This window comes from Chroicocephalus ridibundus, chromosome 11 (assembly GCF_963924245.1).
Source record: "Chroicocephalus ridibundus chromosome 11, bChrRid1.1, whole genome shotgun sequence".
In the NCBI taxonomy this organism is placed as follows: domain Eukaryota; kingdom Metazoa; phylum Chordata; class Aves; order Charadriiformes; family Laridae; genus Chroicocephalus; species Chroicocephalus ridibundus.
The window spans coordinates 15,979,211-15,999,707 of record NC_086294.1 but is presented as its reverse complement, the minus strand read 5'-3'; the positions used below and the strand labels follow the sequence as shown (position 1 = coordinate 15,999,707).

At 40.7% G+C, this 20,497-nt stretch overlaps 1 protein-coding gene across 4 annotated transcripts in view; it reads left to right on the top strand.

Moving 5' to 3' along the window:
- The window catches only part of TRPC7 (transient receptor potential cation channel subfamily C member 7), an 81,758-nt gene that overhangs the window by 32,354 nt on the left and 28,907 nt on the right, over positions 1-20,497 (top strand). For all 4 annotated transcript variants that reach the window (XM_063349487.1, XM_063349486.1, XM_063349485.1 and 1 more), the window contains exon 4: positions 14,954-15,118. In XM_063349487.1, coding sequence (XP_063205557.1) covers positions 14,954-15,118 — 165 coding nt within the window. The remainder of the gene's footprint in view (positions 1-14,953; positions 15,119-20,497) is intronic.

Genomic DNA, 20,497 nt, shown 5'->3' with positions numbered 1-20,497 from the left:
GCCATTAATTAAAAAGAATCTTAAAACTCTCATTTGAAATGAATGGCTTTCATGCAGAAGCACATGGTATGGAGCCAAGTGTTTCCTCCTAGGATTTTGTGTCTCTGCATCGTTCCACCACCAGAGCTGAACATAACATCTCAGTTCATTGTTAGTTAGATGCCTCTCAACAAGCTGGGTCAAGTTTAGTTATTGAAACCGTTGCTTTGGTAACAGGAGGCCAGGCTTGCTCTGGTACTTGTTCAGAAAATGAACTCATCTAAAATACACTGATAGTACGTCATCAAGAAATAGTTCCCCATGACCTATGGTCTGAGAATTATCACGAAGTTGATCAGAACCTCAAGCCTTTTCAATGCATGGAGTCTTCTGCACTATTTTACTTGTTTATTCTTCTAAATATTTCTGTCATCCTTTAGATACCAAGACCATTAGCCCGAGCTGAATTGCTGTTAGTTACTGTGCTCCTTTGAGCACATTCATGCTACCTTAGTCGGTGTCAGAGGAACATTTCCTCTATTTCTTACATGTTATATGTGTGCACCTTTTCCTAATACATGAACACTGACCTAAAGCATCTGTGGTGGGTCATATACAGTTAGTCTTTTTACTTATAAATATCTTCCTCTGCCCAGGAAAGCTGAGCATCCTCTAGATCACAGCAACCTGTTACTACCTGATAATAACTGTTAAACTAATTACAGAACATAACCATGAACATTTGTCAACATCATGTTGACTCTCAGGTTAGCGCTTTTCAGAATATTCTTTTCAGCAGGCGGTGTATGTTTACATGTAAGATAAGCATTTAACTGCTACCTTGAAATAAGATAGTTTCATTTGTGGGAGGCAGAGACGCATTCAGATAAATGGCTTTGGTTATTGGCAGTGACTTATGATAATAGACTGATATTTATCACACTTGCTGGAAAAAGTGATTGTGTTATGGTAACACAGTAACAATTTCCTTAAGAGGCAATGGATTGAGGTATGTTTTTTATCCGGCTGAGAGATATTTAGGTTTATGTATAAAAACTCTGTGCTTTGAAACACATTTAATTTTAAGAAAAATCCTATAACAGAGATGGGTGAGATGGAGGGTGAATTGTTATACGTGTTTGATAAATCAATTCTTGGGCAGATTCTGTAAATTTCAAGTCACTTTTTCAAAGCTAATGCAGTGACTCATAGGCATAAGCGACATCGCATGTGCCCCTCCAAGCGTGAAAGGCAGACGGAGGCAGGCGCACCGAGTGACTTCCCACCCCGAGCACCCAACCCCCTGAGCCCCATCACTTGGTCTGACGGTGCTGCCTGCCCAGGCCAAGTCCGGGAGCTGGGACGTGGGTGGCTCTAACTCACCCAGAAACAGTCCCAGGGATGTGGAGACCTTTCCAGTGTTTTAACTGTACCCTAGAACTGGAATGACACAGAAATAGTTGTGTTTGTCTTCCCCCCCACCCCCCCGGAAGTTTAGTTGGCAGGGCGGGACTAGTGAAGGGACTACAGCAGTGCCTGCCACCCCTGCTACCAAAACCTCCTCACCTTTATCATTAGCATCAATATTCAGATGGTGCGGTTTGTATTATCCAGCTCAGCAAGCTCTAGGAGAGCCAAAGAAATAAATTACTTAAATGACTATAGAGCACCTGAAACATTTTATATTCATTCTTTCCCATGAACAGCAAGAAGAGTCTTAGACAAGACAACTTCAGGGACTCCGTAATGGTCAGAGAAAATAAAGTAAAAGAGGTGTTGGTTGTGTTTCTTTTTTTAAGTTAGTATGCAGACTAGGTACTTGCGTTCACATTCAAAATTTTAAGAAATATTTGATTTAAAAAAAAAAATCTATTTTTTCCATTAGCTTCTTAATTCACTTTTCTGTATTAGTACTCTAAGTGCCTACAGTAGGCTTTCTTTGATGAAAATTCACAGAGAACAATTTATATTGAAAATTATTATTTCGTATCCATGATTTTACTTTTACAGCTGCTGATGTGCTCTGCATTTTATCACACTTTTATTTCCAGAGTCTAAGGAAGATGTCAAGGGCTCCCATCCTCAGGCAGGAGAGCAATTGCATCTGTAGAGCTTCATCAGGCCTTAGCACAAACTTTTAAAATCTTCCTTGTTCTTTTAATTGTCTCTGTTACTTCATTGTCCTCACACAGTGCAGTCACCACAGCTACCGTGTCTAAGAATGCTATTTTTCTTTAATAGTAGCAGCTGGTCTACCAGATTCTCCCATCCCCTGCCCAACCCACAGCCCTCATAGGGTTGTCCTCCCTCTCAAAGGCCAGGAGGAGGCAGAGATAACAGAATTTCGAAACGGAGAACCATCACACTGCATTTTATGGATTTAAATTGACTCTGCCATCTTTTGTCTTTTTCTTCCTATGTGCCCATTTGAAAATTTGAGGGTTGCAATTGATGCTACACATGCAGTTTAAACTGTAGGTGCAAATTTTGGTTCCAACATAGTATCTTCTTAATCCTGATTTCAGGAATTGCGTTCCCCAACAAGCCACACTTGGAGGTAGAGGCTGCCCCTCCCTCACACGTACAGTGCATGTCATGCCTGCACAGCAGGGAACTCAGCCATCAACTTTGAAGTATCTTTTAGCCCAAAACACTGTGCTGCTCATGCCTCTGTGCTTGAAGGGCAAATTCCTGCTTGAAAATTCCCCAAGTCCACGGGTAACCTGGCCTTGAGCTGAATGGGAAGTCTGTTTGCTGACCTGTTCATGGACCACACTCTCAGTGCAGGAAAACCTTGTCTGCACACCAGGGCTAAAAAGGGGACTGAAGCCTTCTTACCTTCTCTACTCAATAAACCTGCAACTGGTACCTACAACAAGTCCAGGACCTAAGTGAACTTTCTCTGCGCTTTTTCCTTTGTGCTTCCCATTAGAGTTCCCTGTTGCCTCACCCCTTTGCTACTCCAAAAAAAAGCAGTTCACACTCAACAGTTTTATTGATCGTTGTCTTTTTTCCTAATTTACAAAATTTGAGATGAATTTTGGAAAGTCAGTTCAAGAAAGCATGAGAAGTTCCAGAATTCACTTGTTGGGTTTTTTTTATTTTTTCCTTTTGTTTCTGCAAAGCACGCTACTAGCATATATGAGACACTGGCAAGAAAGCAAGTTTAAGGCTCTTATATAATTGGACGACTTTACACAGAAGGTCATTGAAGAATTAAGAAACTCTGCTTGTACATATTTCGCAGCAAGGAGAAAGCTAAAATTACAGTGTTTTACAAAGTGGTCTTTAAAAATTCTGTATTACTTTTATTCTCTACCCTTCCTGAAAGAACTAAATAATCGATCTGTACCGCTGGATTCTTGGAAAACTGCACTGAAATGCCCTCCATTCAAGTTTTCCTGAGTCATTTCTCCCTTCAAATTATCTGTCTTAATGATTCATGATTCCTCGAAAATTATTACAATGGGAACAGTTTGTCAAGTGCAAAACAAACCATTTGCAAACATTTGAGCATTTACTGAGTCCTGGCTGCTTTCCAAGAAATGGACTTTTAGCCCATGTTATGGGATTGTTGCAAATTTACTATTGTCTCCCCTGATATTAGTTAGCTATGCTTCACATTTGCATAGTCCAGTCAAAAGCTGATATCTTGCTCCTTCAGATGTGCAGGGCCTCAGGCAAAGGGAGAAGAAAGGTTGGGTGCAGGAGGAGCAACAGAGGACGCTGCTGATGCTTCAGCAAGGCTGTTCAGGTGCTTTCTTTGGAAGTGGTAGGAGAGGGCTGGGGAACCATCACAGCATGAGAGCAAACACCGTCACAGAGTCCAGCAGCTACTCATGGGAATGGCAAAATTAAAAGCAGCGTTAAGGTGAAACAGGAATCATTTAGGTTGGGTGTTTCTGCTGGATTATATCCAAAAGGGCTTGAGTTGCTAAATTGGAGTTCTGGTCCCAAGGAAGGAAAATAAAACTGATCTTAGCTTCTTGAGCCAGGGATACTCTCAGCTGTTCCTGCGGGCTTACAACATCGAAGCGAGAGTTTGCTTCATGTTCTTGACTGAAAATTGCAGAATAACATTTTTTCTTTCTTGAAACAATTAAAAAATTTTGATTCCAATCAGATACTGGAAATAAGAGGGTAGCACACATTTTCCCTGTGTGTGAACTATTTTCTAATTAAGCCAGGGTGTGATTTCTACCCGTGAGAGGCACAGGTACAGAGGCTGGGACGACTCTGTCTTGGACTCTTCCCTTGGAGAGCCAATAGTGAGAAAATGCAGTTTTTGATGTACCACAACAAAGCAATTTTACTGATGTATATTAGTTTTACAGAGCCCTTCATATCTTCTGTTCTCATTTTTGTCTGTACTGTTATGCTCCTTTCTTGTCATCCTTTAATGTTGGCAGGGGGCTTATGTGTTGACATTTACCTTTAGGTCTAAAGCTGTTGCTTCGCTGTAGGAGGTGACATTCATTCTCCTTCTTTCCCAATGTCGGAATTGTCATTGCTGTGTTCTTTTAATTGCAAGTGTTGAGTGCCCACCTCTGTTTTCTCAGCAGCTCAGTTCTTAGCCATCACAAAGCCAGAGCACCTTTCTCTTTCACAACTTTTAATTTAATTAACAGTAAGACACAAAAATCGGATTTGAAAAAAAAAAAAACTAATAAGAATTAAACAGAACACCAGATGGCTGTGTAAATCCTATTTAATAGAGAGCTGGAACAGGAACTTTTCTCATAACTGTATTACTAATAATTAACATATGGAGGATGCTCCGAACAGAATACTCATGCTTGCATTAGATTATAATTTTTCACTGCGTTGGTCTTGTGACTCAGATACTCAAGGGCAGGAGAAGTCCCAGCTCTCGTCAACTGCTGCAGCAACCTGTTCTCCCCATTCATTTGCTCAGAGGATGAGGTTTTAACCTGCACAATAACTTGTGCACGAAATACCTTCCAGGGACCTTCTCACCATTGAATGCAGCCCCACCTGCAGCATTTCCACCCAGCACGGGACCTAGAGAAGGTTAGTCCCTGAATGGGCAAAAAAACCCTGCTGAGGAGGCAGCTCTGCCCCTCAAAATGTGCAGTAACGGACACTGCCCCAAACACAGGCTGGGGCAGAGCTCAGCTAGCACACCCTTGGGAAGGTTAACTGGAGAAGTTTGGTGTTTGCAAGAGAAGCGCAAGAAAATAAGGTGGAGAACAGAGGGCAGAAGCAGCCCAGCAGTGACAAGAAGTTGTGAAGCTCTTCTCTTTGGAAAGCAAGGAGTCTATCTGTGTCATGCGCCATGGTGGGTAGCTATGGCTCCATGAGTTCTATGTGCTCTCAATTTGCAATTATCCCACAAATTCCTGCAATGCCGTGCCCTGGTGAGGGACCGCTGCAGGGGAAAGGTGGAGAGGGCGCACTGGGGCACACCGCCCACCGCCTCACACACAGCCTGTGCATGAGCCTTAACACAAATGGAAAACTACGTTTCGGTAACCTAAATTAAATGTTTCAGCTCCATAGCTTTCAGAGCTGTCTAGGTCACAGAAAATATCTCTTGCTGCTGTTTGTCCTTCTTTGGAGCCAAATTAAGTTTAGGAATTTCCCACAGGATGAATGTTGGTCTTTCTGTACCCCAAGGGCTGTAACGTGCACAGATATGGCTTGAAGCAGGACAGGAATATATTTTACCATCTAAATGTGAAGCCTCGAGGAGGAGAATTCATCAAGAAAAAAAGCTTTTGGGAAGTTGGCTTTTTGCTTTTTTTTTTTCTGTAATCCCTAGTGAATTTTTTCCCACTCCTTAGTTTCAGGAATGTTTAACTGATGCCTTGTGAAGTCATTGATGGCTTGGACTGTGGTGGCAGGATGAAAAGTGTCTCTTCATCACTGGAGAGCCAGTTGATACTGTAAAAATGTAGTTTAATTTCTAAGTGAATAGTAGAAACACTGTGGTCATTCTCTTAAACATATCCATGTAATTTTCCTTTTTACATTTTTAATTGCATATTACAGACATTTTGTCAGAGATTGGAAAGGAAAGGAGTTACTTCCCTTCCTCACAGAAAGTGTTTCTATGCCTCTGAGTATTTCGTTAGCAAGGTTCCTTCCTCCCCCTAAAATCTGTGGTTCTGATGATTTCCTTTTGCCCAGATGTTTTAATTTCTTTTCTTTTCCAAGATGAATCTCATTTTGTTATTTCCTGCCCATACATCAATCCTCTCAAGGCTTGAATGAATCATTTCTCCGTCCTGAGTGGTGTTTACAATATTCCCAATTTACTGTAATATGCAGACTTAATTATTTTCATTTGCAAAGTGCCAGAGGGCCTTAGATGTCCATCAAGACATTGACAAGAGAGCACAGGAACATATCAAATCCATTGCATAGATGCCCATCCCAGACGAAAGGATTTAAAATTACCTTTATTAATAATAAAATTCTCTTAGAAAAGAGCAATTAATATGACCTGCTATAAAGCTGACCTTAGTTGCCCCCAATTTTGGCTTCATCTATCTCCCCATAGGCAGCAGACCTGCTAAAGTGCATTTTGGATGGTAAGTCAGGTGGGGATGAGTACAGCCCCTCAAAAAATAATAAGAGTCAGTGTTTCAAGTTACTGAGGGAATTTTCCTAAGTGGTGTTCAAATTCGGGTATCCTCATGGGTACTGACCCAGTGTGCAGCTCTCCTACACGGAGTTCTTGTCAGGCACCTGTAGGCGTCTACATTTCAGTACGTTGTGGGGATTCTATACCTCATGGTGAGAGGAGTCTCATCCTGTGAGTGAGTCTCTCTCTCCATCATCTCTGCTGCGAGTGAAGCTGTCTACACTGGAGGCATCTGAGTTTGAGCACCAGGCCAAACTCAGATGTCTCTCCTGGGGGAGGAAGAGGCTATAGCACCTTAAATCTCTCCTTCTGTGCCCACTGTAGTTGGTTTTTTTTATGGATACCAAAGGGAACTTGTTGATTCCTAGCTTTTTGTTGTGGCTTATTTTCAGATGAATAATTAAATAATAAGGTTTTCCAAATGGTTTTGATTCTGCACAGATATGAAAACCCTGCTGTGTTAGAGGCTGGGACTTCCAATTCATTTGCTTGTTTTCAGATAAATGATTCAGTGATAAGTTTTATTCATACATGTAAAAAAAAAAGAGAAACCAGACATTAGCAATAAATCTCTTCAGAGAACACGCAGCCCACTAGAATATGAAACAGAAGTTGGCTCAAGAGCCAACCACCTTATCCGCTCCCCTACAGAAGAGCACTTAGCACAGAAAAGAGCCTCTATCCTGCCTCATGGAAGTGAAATTGTAAATAAATTTTAGGCAGAACAAGGATTAAACTGAACCAATTAAAGAATTTTTATAAAGTCTATATTTTCTAGTTATACACCTCAAATATATCAGACTTAATTTAATGTCATGTGAATTGAAAATGTAACAGAATAACAAAAAAAATCCCCCTCCATTCCCTCCACTACTAAGAGGATTATTAATTTTGTGTTTTCACTCAGCACTGGAGAGCATTTCCATCAACAGGCGAATTGCATTTGAAATGGTCCTGGCAGTTTCATTTACCCCATTATTTTTGTTTTCTATTAGACTAATTTGTTTTTATTGGGTTTTATTTTGTGCCTGTTCACCATTCCGGTGCCTGGTCAAATCCTGTTTCTCTCCACGTTGCTCATTCTAATGGGACCACGCTGTCTCCTTTACAGAGCTGCGCCGCACGGGTCGTTTGGGGCAATTACACAAGCGCTGGGATGACCTTCACTGCCTTGGTTCTGTCTTCTTCTCACCTTTGCAAAGTGAGATCCTGCTCCTGTTAATGTACTCACTGATTTAGCCAAGAGCAAAAGATCTATCCCAAACAACACACTTGCTTTTATAGAGCAGACCGAGGTGCAGCAAAGAGATGTGGTTGTAAACTGTAGCTATGCTAAGGTTTTAAGTGATGAAAAACAGAATTTTGGATTAGATAACTCAGGTCAACCAGCAAATGGATCCAGATATTCGATTTCCATAAAACTGGGGAATATGTGGCTATCTCGGGATATGAGACAAATAACTATTTCCCCGTGGTGAAGTGGCTCTAATAAGAAAGATTTTTTGGTTAAGAAAGGTGCATGTGAAAGGTTTTACAAAGGTGTAATTTATTACTAAAACCATAATAAATACTTCTAGTTCTGTGCCTTAGAATTAAATCAGAGACCGAGGTTGCATGATTTGTTTTTATTTTGTCCTGATAATTCCAGCTCATCGGGCCTCCGCCTACAAATACAAACCTTTTCCCTTCGCTACCGGGTTTGTAAATGGTTCAGATATCAGGTCTGAATATTCACCAAGACTGTCATAAGGATCACCTACAGGATGAGCAAGAATCTCATGAATATGTGTGTGATGCCATTAGACAGTCAGATGAACCCCAGGGACAGAGGGAAAGCTGCAGAAATCCTCAGGGCAGGGACGTTTCTTTGCTTCACGTTCTCTGTGTGTCTGCAGCGATGGCAAAATCTCAGAGGACCTTTTCTCATGTTGTGTTTCTTTTCATGCTACGGTCAGATCCCATTGAAAGTCGTCTTCATCGGTTGAGTTGTCTTTCATCCAAGTTGAACAGGGTTCCATGAAATTCTTTTTTTGCTTCTGGATGAAGGAATTTGGACCTGCTGATTTACTCTCCTTTGTAAGGTTACTTTTGTGCAAAGTGTTTTAAAAACTGGGCCTGTGGCCATGGATAGAATTTAACTATAATTAGAGCAGGTCTCTTTTGTGAAAAGGTCACAGTCTCACAGCATGGATATTTGGATTGGAACTTATTATTTTTCATTCGTAAATAATAGGGCAAGTAGTTTTCTATTTCTTTCTTAAACTTTCTACAATTTTACTTGCACCCGTTATCAGGCACAACAGCAGTGAGCAAAGTTCCAGCCATGTTTACGCTCTGACAACCTCATTTGTCATAGTTTAATAGCACAACCACTTGCTAAAGGCAGATTTTTTCCTGCACTCTGGATAACGAAATAAGTGTATTATATCCCATCTGCGTCTGCTAAAGTGTCTCAGAATAGTTTCTTCAAAACAAAGGTGTCTTTGTTCGCTTGGAGGCTCACAGAACAGAGTACAAGGTGAAGATAAGAAAAGGCATATGCATATATTGGCCTTTTCCTGGGCTGCGTATTTCCTAGCAAGCTTCAGTAATTTCCACTGAGCTTTTTTCCATCTCCTGCTCTGCTTCGGGTGAAATGACTCTGCAAGTAGGTGGGTTTTTTACGGGATCAAAAAACTGTTTTTCAAGGTTTGGTTTTGTTTTGTTATTCAACAACAGTATGTTTCAGTTCAGGCAAATTATTTTTTTTCAGTATAAATCCAGATTCTTTGTTTAAGCTTTGAGACTTAAAAATGCCTAAAATGTTGTAGGAATCTTCAAAAATTAGAAGAGGTTTAAAAGCAGAGTTGTTATGTTTTGTTTTAATATTTTCATTGCCTTTTTCTTCTGTTGTGGGTGTGTGTTTACCCTTTAATTTATCTGATCCTCTTTGGTGAAATGGCAGGACAGCTTTTACCCTTCAGGGGACAGCAGTAATATCCTGCTTCCACCTTTCCCTGAGTTTCTTCCACACCTGCCCATGTTTGCTGGTCCTCCCAGAGCATCTTCAGCATCCCAGCGAAAAGGGATGATTTCATATCTCCTCTGATGAGGGTTTCAGGGGGAGAAACGCAGCGTTGCCTACCAGCAGAGAGGGGTAAGCCCGGCTTTCCATCCCTTCCCACCTCTGGTTTTGCTCAAGCACAAGCACTGCTGCCGAGCAAAAGCCAACTCACCTTCCACATCAGGGCTGGCGTCAGTCCTGCTGGCAACACCAGCACGGAGAGCTCAGCTCAGCCTGCCTTTGTCTGCCAGGTGCCTCATGAACTCTTCTTAATACTACGTAGGCACCCCCATCTTTTCAGAGCACACAAATGTGTGTGGCTCAGATCCCACCTGGTTTTTCCTACGTGTGGATCCCCGCAGGAGCACAGCTCCGGTGCTCCCTGGCGACGTCCCCCGCAAAATGGGAAAAGCCACGCATACAATCCGCTTGATGCGCCCCTCAATTTCCCTTGTAATTCAGCGGCACAGCGTGACGATCAACTCAAATGAGTCATCAAAACGGTTTTGGCGTTTTCGCTAGGATCTCCGGCATTTGAAGCATTACGCACCCAACCAGGGGTTCCTGTGAGCAGGTGCTGCAGCTTAAAATGTGTTAATCAATGTAGGCTTGCAGAAGCGATGAGATACATCAAAAGGCAAATGTTTAATAATGAACCCAAAAAGGTTGTTCGAAGGGCATGGACGCAGCTACATGATGGAAAGAAAAATGGCTTGTCCCTGCCCCTGCCAGTGTCTCTTGACATTACTAAAGTTCTCCTGAAAATCTATTCATACAGCTCCTTTTCTAGCTCTACTCACTGATGAAACACATCGCTGCTCATCTGAATTGCAGCTTTTGTTTGCTGAGGTTTGCCAGCGTTTGTTATAAGGCTTACAGCGAAGGGGGGAGCGGGAGAGGACACGACAGGAGTATCTCTGTGAAAGCAGGAAAGTTAAAGTCACAAGTTTGAGTTGTTACTTCTGACGTGCAGGTTTTTAAAGAGTTTTCACCGGTTCACTGATGAGTTTTTCCTTCCTACCTCAGCCCCTGGCTATTCAGTGTAGGGCACATTAGCAAAGCAAGATGATCTTGTCTGAGTGGTTCATTCTTTTGCCTCAATGGTAGATTTCTGCACTCATAATAGAATTAGAGTTATTTCAGTAATAGAAAAAGATACTGTTTTTTTTCTGCACGATTAATTCCAATCATCTGAGGCTGACGTCTGCCTTATACCTGTCTTGCCATTAGTTTCCTTATTTCTGCTGACAGCATTTTTCTGTCCAAGATAGCTATCTTTTTTTTTTTTTCTTTTTTTTCTCCTCCCCGCTTCTGTTTGATGTGAGAGCACGGTCTGCTACTCCCAAGAATTTCCTGGATTTTTTTTCACCTGGCTGTAGCTTATCTGTTATGTGCCACAGGATAAGAGAGGTGCTCTTCGGGTAGGGACCATGGGCTGTTTTGTACAGGGGGTTTAAGCAGTGCTTAAGCACTGAGAGCTCAGGCAACCCCAGTGCTAACACTGAACAGCACCAGTAACCAGAGTCCTCATCACAGACCTCTTCTCTGTCCAATCTAATAGAAAATAAAAAAATAAATTCTCTCTGTTACAGTGTTTTCTATCAGAAGTAACTTCCTATACAGTTATAGAGCTATAAAGGTACTTTATTGTCTGCGTAGTGAAACTCATGCATTTTTGAACAAGTATACTGAGGAAAAAATCTCACTCTGTCATGAGAGTCGTAAAGTGCTTTCCCACAATGCATCTACATGATAAGCTACGAGAAAGAGCTGTCATACATCAAATTAGACAGCAATGTAGAAAAGTTATCGTTCAATGTGGTATCCACAGTGGTCTCTAAAACATTCTCTTTATTTCTATGTGTAAAACAGTTCCTTTGGGCCCTTTGAATTCCCACTGAAGGCTTTGAGAGATTCTTTCCTTATTCTAGACAATATTCATTTCACTCATTTAATCCCCTGTAGCACAGAACAGCAGCTTTCGGAGCTGTCAATATTTTCCTGTGGCTTTCAGTGGCTCTCAAAACCACCACTTTGGCAGCTTCATTATTTGAGCTGGTACTTCAGATTGATGTGTGACTTTATTTTAATTTTTTTTTTTTTTTACTTTTTTTAACTTAAAAAAATGTGCAACTGATAGGCTGGAGGGAAGCACAGTTTTCTTCCTAAATCATAGAGGTATGCATGCTATAAGGAAAAACCACCGCCATCTATTGGGGTCCCCATGCCATGGGGCCAGAAAGCTGCCACTGCGGTTTCCGAATGCAGAAGCATTGGAAAGCATTTTGCTTGAGCTCCCAGATCCTGATGCATTACCTTTATCAGCTTGGAGGGGACTCGCTTTGCCCACGAGATAAAGCACTTAGTGCTTTTAAATGGCTCTTTTTGGACTCACGCAATCCCCTCCGCTGCCAGTGCTTCCATTTCAATCAGCGATATCTTGCCCTTCTGCACAGTCCCGGCCACATCGGTCTTGTTGCAATGCTTTCTGCCCTTCTCTCTGTCTGTGCAGCCACAGTTTCCCCCTAAAAGCCTCCTAGCCTCATTTTCCAGTACTGAAGAAAGGGAAATAGCATTCACTGGGAACTTTGAAAAAGCAATGCACCATTTAGGCCTCTGAAATTCAATATACCGCATCACCGTTTTTCATTACACTTTGAAATATTCTGCCTTGAAGCTTTGGTCTCAAACTCTTTTTTTTTTTTTTTTCCTGTGCCTATGACACTAAGCAAAGCATTAGTGTAATCTTTAACTTGGTGTCAGTGCCCATTCCCAGAGAAGAGAGAATGTTAAATGGCTCTGTAACTTCTCCGATGAGATCTAAGATCAATTTCTGAAATTTTGGTAGAGAGGGGGTTGGCACTGTCTAAGGGTCACTGCATATTTCATTAATATCTGATGCAGCCAACCTAATGAAAAACTCTACTGCTTGCTGTAAGCAAATGACAGATCAAAACTCATTCATGCTCTTGTCTTTCTTATCCTGATCTTACTTTTTCCCTCATTTTTGTAATAATCGAACTAAGATGAGCACCATCAAGGCTCTATGGCATGCTGCCAATCTTCATTGCCTTGTAAAAAATAAATTGTTCCAATGAACTGGGCTTTATGGCAATTCCTTCTCCATTTTCCTATATTTGTATTTTTGTTGTAACTCTTCCCAGACAGAGTGAAACAACGAACAGATTAAAATGTCTGATGGATTCTCTGAAATGCCAACCAGCAAAAGTCTTTGACTGTCTCATTGCCAAGGACAACTGAATTTCTTTGTCTGAATCAATTCTCATAATGCGGTGAGCAATTACAAGAGCAGGAGGAAGCCTGGCTGTTGCTTTGGCCCTTCATCTCAGAAGTCTGCACATCTACCAATGTAATTTTCCTTTCCACGAGTTGCTACAATTGCTGTTGAATTCATCATATCTGAAAATAAAATTTACAAAGGGAATCAATTCTCCGTCTAGCTTCCTTCCACTTTCTCTTTCTGTCCACTTGCCAGAAAGATAATAACCCCTAGCAGCATTAGCACAAACACAAACACTGGGCGTTAGGAAATGCCTCCTTGCAATGCTGCTGTCATCACCTCAAACTTAAACTTCAAATGCTCAGAAAGGCTGGGACTGATGGCTTATAGTTTATCTTTTCTGAAAGCTTTGGCTTTTTTGAAAGCAGCTTAAAATAAAACATATTAAAAAACTTAATATTTCCAGGAAAAATTCTAAAGACAAAGGCGGTTAAAAGTACCTATCAAATTTCTTCACTCTGATTGATTTATTCAGTGGAAGGGGTAAAGTCTTATTTTCTATTTTTTAATTTTTGAGAAATGCAGGCCCCAAAGCCCGATTCATCTGAAGTGCTTTTTAAATAGCTGCTAATGTGCTGTTAAAGAAGAAAATGCGTTATTCCACGGCAATCCTAATTACTGTGCAACTGTATTTCATTCTGCACTAGCAATGAACTGATCATTTAAACTCCCAGTAACGGGTTTTTTTATTATGCAAACGTCTAGAAAAGAGTCCATTAAATTCCTGATTTGATCATCATTTCACAGATAGTGAAGATGAAAGCGCAGTCAGAATTTTCTCTACTTTTCAGTCCCAATGAAACTACAGACTGAAATCCCTGCAGGTGGTTGCAGCTGGAAGGGCTGAAGCAGGGCAATGGGGCAGGTGCCAGACATGGTCCACAGCCACCCAGCCAAGTAGGGGCAACAGCAGCAACAAACCCCCCAGTAGCCTCTGCTTTCCTTCTCTCTTTCTCTCTCTACCTGCTTCACCCTCCTCCTCGCCTCCAGAAATTTCTGCTTTTTGAAGTAGTGGAAGGTTTTACATTGCCCTCCTAAGAACATCTATTCACCCACAAAAGTCATAAACGAAACACTCAGTTCTGCTAATGCAATCAGCTGCATTAGCAACATGTTTATTTTTCCTCTTTCCTTTCAATTATTTTTCCTTTTAATTATCTTTCTTTGTGATTAAAGATAGTCACATTCTAAATTCAATCACCCTGAAGAACAATATAAAATAAAGAAGTTTAATCTTTGATTATAAAACTCTTCTGTGGGATCCAGTGGTGCTGTGATTTTACCATTAAGAAATTGCCCTTTTCAGTTGTCTGCTGCTCCCCTTTTCTTTTTCCTCTGAACAATAAACCGAAGAAGAGTCTCGGTTACAGGATACAAAACATGTACTTTCTGTACCAGAGCACCACAGCTTTTCCTTCTGCTTTTAAATTTGTCTTTTTGTCCAATCAGTAAAGAATAAGCTGTCATTTTTTCGAAAGGTAATCAGAGATAAAGCATTTAAAGCAGCAAAATACCAGCCAGACCTCTTCTAGTTTACAGGAGAAGGAGAACCGTGCAGAATGGTTCGCTTTGGGTCCATGTGCAGTGAACAGAGCAATGTCATATTAGTACTGTGTTAAGCTGCTATTTCAACATCTTTAGCAAGTTATCAGAGGTGTTTTTCAGCTTGATATCAAACTGCCTCTCTGTCTTTTCTGAATCTCGATGTAGACTGTCTCAGATGTAAATGCTGACCCCACAGAGGCACTTTGTCAGTGCTGGCCACTGACGGATGTTGAGTTTTGGCCTAGACGGTCTGCTGTCTAAGAAAACTTTTATCTAGAGAAGACAAGAAGCAGAAGTGAAACACGTTCTGCCAGTACCTGGGGATTTTGGGTGCCTGGTTTGCGGTTTCCTGTCTGTGACACCGTAAACTTTGTTGGACCACTCTCTCATTCCACTGGCAAGTTCAGCAGGTTATTCACTGAAAACTCCTCCTCTTCAGACAATGCTGCTGATACTTCTATTTCTGTTTCTTTCACAGTTTGTTGCTCACCCCAACTGCCAGCAGCAATTGCTCACCATGTGGTATGAAAACCTCTCAGGCTTACGGCAGCAATCAATAGCTGTGAAGTTCTTGGCTGTCTTTGGGGTCTCCATTGGCCTGCCGTTCCTCGCCATAGCCTACTGGATCGCTCCCTGCAGCAAGGTACAAACTTATTAAGGTGCATGTTTTTTATGGTCATTTTTATCCAGGGCCTGGAATGAAGTCCCATATTTTTCTGTAATGCCATTGGAAAGTGATTCATGCTGTCCTCTACGATTGCCCCAGATTTGCCCTCTCCCAGAGGAGAGCAAACCTGAAGTGTTGCTCGGTAGACACAAATGGAGATATTCGGCAGGGTTTGAGGTTCCTCTTTGCAGGTAATGAAGGTGGAGTGGGGGGAAAAGAGGGTGAGTCAGTGGATGATGAGAAAAGAATAGGAAAAACAAGGAATGGATAGGAGATAACATTGTGGGAGTGGGGTGAAGAAAGAATAGAAGAACCACCAAACTGGTGAACAAGTAAAGGAGAAGAGCTTTGCTGCCCTAAAAAGCACCTCTGATGTTTAAACTCTTATTCCTGTTAAGTAGTTTCTGTTGCAGGTTTCTTCCTTCTTCAGGGCTCCTTTCTTCCCTTTCCTTTTTCTTTTTCATCTTAAATTTTTTTGTTAACGGAGCATTTTTATGGCACATGTGCCTGAAACTCTGGCAAGCCCCAGGGGACTGCTTAGTGCTGCAGGGAAGACTAGACTCAATCATACAATCTTTATGGTTTTGAGGGAAAAGCTGATGAAACTTGGAAAGCTGCTGTACCTAAATATGGCTGTGGTGTGTCTCACAGCATCAGATGGAGCAGGAGAGTTTTGCCAAGACCTAGAGGTCAAAGAACCAGAGCCAACCATTAGCTTAGGTAAAAGCTTAAGCTGTTGCCGGTATGAAATCTGTAGTGAGATTTCCATCCTGAAAGAGTCTGCTCAAGCAAGTGGAGATAAATAGGTGTGTGGCTGAGTGATAAATAGCTTTTTCACTACTCTTGCCACAGAATAAAGGGGTGTCAGGGAAGAAGATCATTTCACATTCAGGAATAGCCAGCAATATCATCCATTACAAGGTAGAGGTTTTCAGCAAGAGGCTTATCAGAGGTACTTAAATTTGATCAAAATTACCCCTGGTGCTGGTAATTTATTCCGTCTTGAAAGCATCTTTTCTCATTTCCTTTAAAAGCTAGTGACGAATCCTTTCTAAATTTGTCAAGCCCAAAAAAATTATAGATCCACGGATGGGTATTAAGGAAAAACTACAATTTGAAAAGATTTATGTTAGTGCAATCAGACAAACCTTTTGAAAACAGTCTTCCAGAACATCTGAGATAATAAAACATGTTTAAGCCTTGGTGTCCTCCAAAACGTTTCCAAGAAAAGTACTTTCTCTTAGAGTAATTGGGAATGTAACTTCATTTTCTCAAGGTTTTTGTATCAACACAAAACCTTACAGCATTTATGAATACTGGACAGGACTCTGGAGTTGCACACAGCAAAGTGAAAGCTGGGCTGTGTTGTGGGTGATTTTGGTAAGGTCATAGAGGGACTTCAGGTGTGGAATTACCACGTCGATTCGGTTCTGTCAGAGCTCAGTCTAGCGGGGATTTATGAAGCTGTCTCGTTTCCTTCACCTCTGTTGAATGTGCCAGGGGTTGGCACACCAGCCAACAGCAACATTTGCGGTGCATTCTCAGAATCGCAGAGGCTGTATTGGAATATAGCAATAGGTGGGGAGGACAGTTGGACTAGAAATAAGTGGAGAATTTAAATGAAAAGCATAAAAACTAAGGAAAAAAGTGAGGCAACAGATTCAAAATAAATCAGTCTTACGGCAGAAATAAAAAATTATTGAGAAAGTTACTTGGTTTTAATTTCTTGAGGTAGGTGTATTAAAATTAAAAAAAAATGGAGGGAGGGGGACTTAACTTTTCATTGACTGTGATTTCATTACACTAAAACTTTTGTGCATTCTTATTTTTCAGTGTCCCTTTCTATTCACTCCACTTTAGACTGTGAAAAACCATACTTAGCCTTCTGTCATAAAGTCAAATTGCAAGTTCTTTCAGGCAGGAATTGTCTTTTAATGCATGGGTTTGCATTGATCAGAACAATGTAGTCTTGATTTTTGATTGGGGCCTGTGATAGAAATAACTGAATAATGAATGCGTTTTTCCCCCATGAACTGGTACCTCACCCAAAATCGTCATTATTTGGTTCAAGAGCGGAGGGTTCATGCATGAGCCTCGTATCCTCTCACCGTGTTATTGCAGACAATTTTACACAGGCAGCATATCCGCTGAAAGGACAGTGATGTTAACAGAAGAATTGCGTGTGATGCTCTGAGCAGCCCCATTTTGTTTCGGTTAATTTTACAAGCGTTTTGTTTGCTTTTAAGTCATGGAAACAATCTTGATGTTATACAACCGGGTAATTAAATAATTTTTCCGTATTAACAATCAGCTAAGATATTTAACATACATCAAATCAGGTCTGACTTAAAAGACACACACATGGCCAGGCATGAGTCAGGGGCTCATTTCTGGGCTAAGACAGTGAGAAAAATGAAGGAAATTTCTGTAGTTTGGAATACTGGTTATAGGAACTGTCCTGGCCAATACTATTGTGTGTCACTTTCTTAAGATGTATTGGTCAAATTCTGCATTTTCACATAGGGTAGTAGAGTAATTCATGTCTCAAAATAATTCCTTCATTGATTTATCTTAGCAAGGAATATGTTTTCAATCCTTTACTCTCAAACAGAAATTTTTCTTTAATAAAGATCTGTGGAGTTAGAATATACCGCAACAAATACCACCTTTGAAAATTTAGTACATGGTATTAACCGGAGTTTGCAACTAAACTCTTAAGTCTTCTTTTGTGTTCAGTTGCACAGAGCTGTCTTTACTAAAACCAATTTTAGTGTAGGTTGGTCATTCATTTCTGGATGCACAAGCTGTTGACAGGACCCACAGAGCGTAAGCCCATCCTGTCCTGGAATATCTGTGTTGACTCATCCATGTCACAGAGGCCATGACCCCGAAATGCACCGTTGCTTTACATGTTGGTGTCCAAAACTCGTTTCACTGTTGGTCAAAAGAGAAGATAAGAGATAGAATGGAAAAATCGCACAGTCTGCTGCCCAAAAAGACAATGACAAGAGCAAGCAGGGCTGTTTGGACTGTCTGCAGAACTTCAAGAAGTATTTCCATTCTGCTCTGGGTGGTCGAAGTGCTCATTCAGATATTACAACAACAGAGACCATTTATACACAGCCTTCATTGCCTGGGCTGTTCGCTGGCTTTCACGTGGCCATGCTGGGGATTTATGGACTGTAGGTCCCGCTGGGATGGAGCCAGCATCATCTAAGCCCTGGAGCTTTAATGGTTCACTCCACCTAAAGCTGTGCCCGTACCTTTTTACTCTGGGTATTTTCCTCCCCCGCTAAGCTGCATACAATTTCTACAACAATATTTTTCATGCTTCTACTATGAACATAGTACTGAAAACAGTCGTGGCTTTTTTCTTTATGATGTTTCTATCTGTATTTGTTCTGGTCTCTTGGAGCTGAAATATATTTCCATTTGGAAACTTTTTTTCACTATCACATTTTATATATTTTCTTTTTGACATGTCTGTATGCTTCATTATTTTCTTATAATACAGACAGGGTCCTAAGTCATGAAATGAGCTGTTCTCTTAAAAACGAACCTTTGTATCCACAGGCTGTCAGCGTTTCTGTCTTAACAGTGACAGTCAGGCACTTCCCCACAAGCCTGGTTTGATGAAGGATGATATTTTGATTTTAAAAAAGTAATTGAAAAATTGATACATCCAAGTAGTTACACACCTTGAGTTTAACTGTATCGTGTTGCTTGAAAAATATATCTTATTGTCATGAAGCATTAGGCTGACTGGAGGAATTGATGCTTCATTATTTTTTGTTACAGAATATTCTAGTCAACACTTTCCCCTCCTGTAGATTTTAACTAAAAATCAGATTTCTGAGAAGATGTGAAAAACATCAGCTCAAGAAAAAAAATTGTAAGGTTTGCACAGTAATAAAAGGGATAAAATGCTGAAGTAATGCTGACTAAAAGTAGACTTCTGTTAAATCAGTAGAGAACTAAGTGAAATTACCCAGAGAATTCATTTGGTTCTGTAATACATGGGATTAGTTCTCTGATAACCAAGGCTATGTTGTTTTAATCTCAGGTCTCCAGTATTTTTTAAGTTTCTATAGAGACCAGAAAAAGTCTGGAGTGGAAAAAAAATATTTGGAGAGGATTCATGGTTCAACCAAAATTGCTTTTTTTCTCTTTTAGTGAAGTCAGGGTAGAAATGAGTCCTGCACAGACTGGAAATGCACCTTCTTAAAACTTTGTTGGTAAGGCCCCATGTGCCCATAGTTGTTGTTATGCTTTACTCATGCTTTTTGAGACAGATTATATGAGGAAAACATCTGGGATTATTTCTGTATGGGACGTTGTTTAAACATATCCCATCACCACATCAGCTCTGTACTAGAAATACAAGTTCTGCTACAAAATGTAAAGCCAACCCAATGCCAGCCATAAAAAGCTATTGAGAACATTACACCAAGGTTTACAGCAGAGGAGTGAACTAGCAGCACAAGGGTTGTGATTGGGTTTAACACACTTCATTTACTCCTACTTCTGCCATAATATTCCTAGACAAGATTGAGGAAACTTGGGCTTTGATCCAGTGCAACATCTACCCACTTAAAGACATCCTTATTGACCTCAGAAAAAAGCAAGCATGTTAATAAGGGCTCGGGGATAGAGCAGATTTCTTTCATTTTCTTTATTGGAAAGTCTTTCCGGTATTTAGAAACATGCAAATTTTCCAATAGGATTTACTATTCTGTCAACTTCATGAAAGATTTAGCTGGCATTTTAACAATTCAGAGAAGAAAAAGAAATTAGAACTAGAATCATAAGACTTCCCTTAAATTTCTGCTAGACCTAAAGAGCCCAGCTTTCAAAATATTTCCTGCCCTGCAATAACCAGAGACCTGGGCTCCTTTGAACAAAGCTGCTATTGGAGATAAGAAAACAGAGAATTTCCATTTTCAGTTCTTTTTCATAATTCTCATGAAATTTTATGATCAAGTCAGTAGATATTAAGAAAAATTTGAGGATACCTTGTAATCAAGGGAAGTTAATCAGCAAGTAATATACTGCCAAAAAAATCCCCTTTGCTTTGAGGTTGTTTTGTAAAGGGCACATAGAGGATGACACTTCCATTGCTGCCTATTGAGTCAACACCACAGGCACTCCTAAAAATGCTTCTACTCTAACATCTTCCTGGTTTTCTTACATCACAGAAAATGTAAGATGAAAAGCGTGTTATTTAAATGAATTAGCAAACAAAGCTTTTCAAGAAGAACGGAAAAAATATTAGCTATAGTGAAGAGACCTGCTGCTCTGAGTCTTGGCTTAATGTATTGCAATAAATCCTTGTGTTCTGGGGGGTGAATCTCCAGC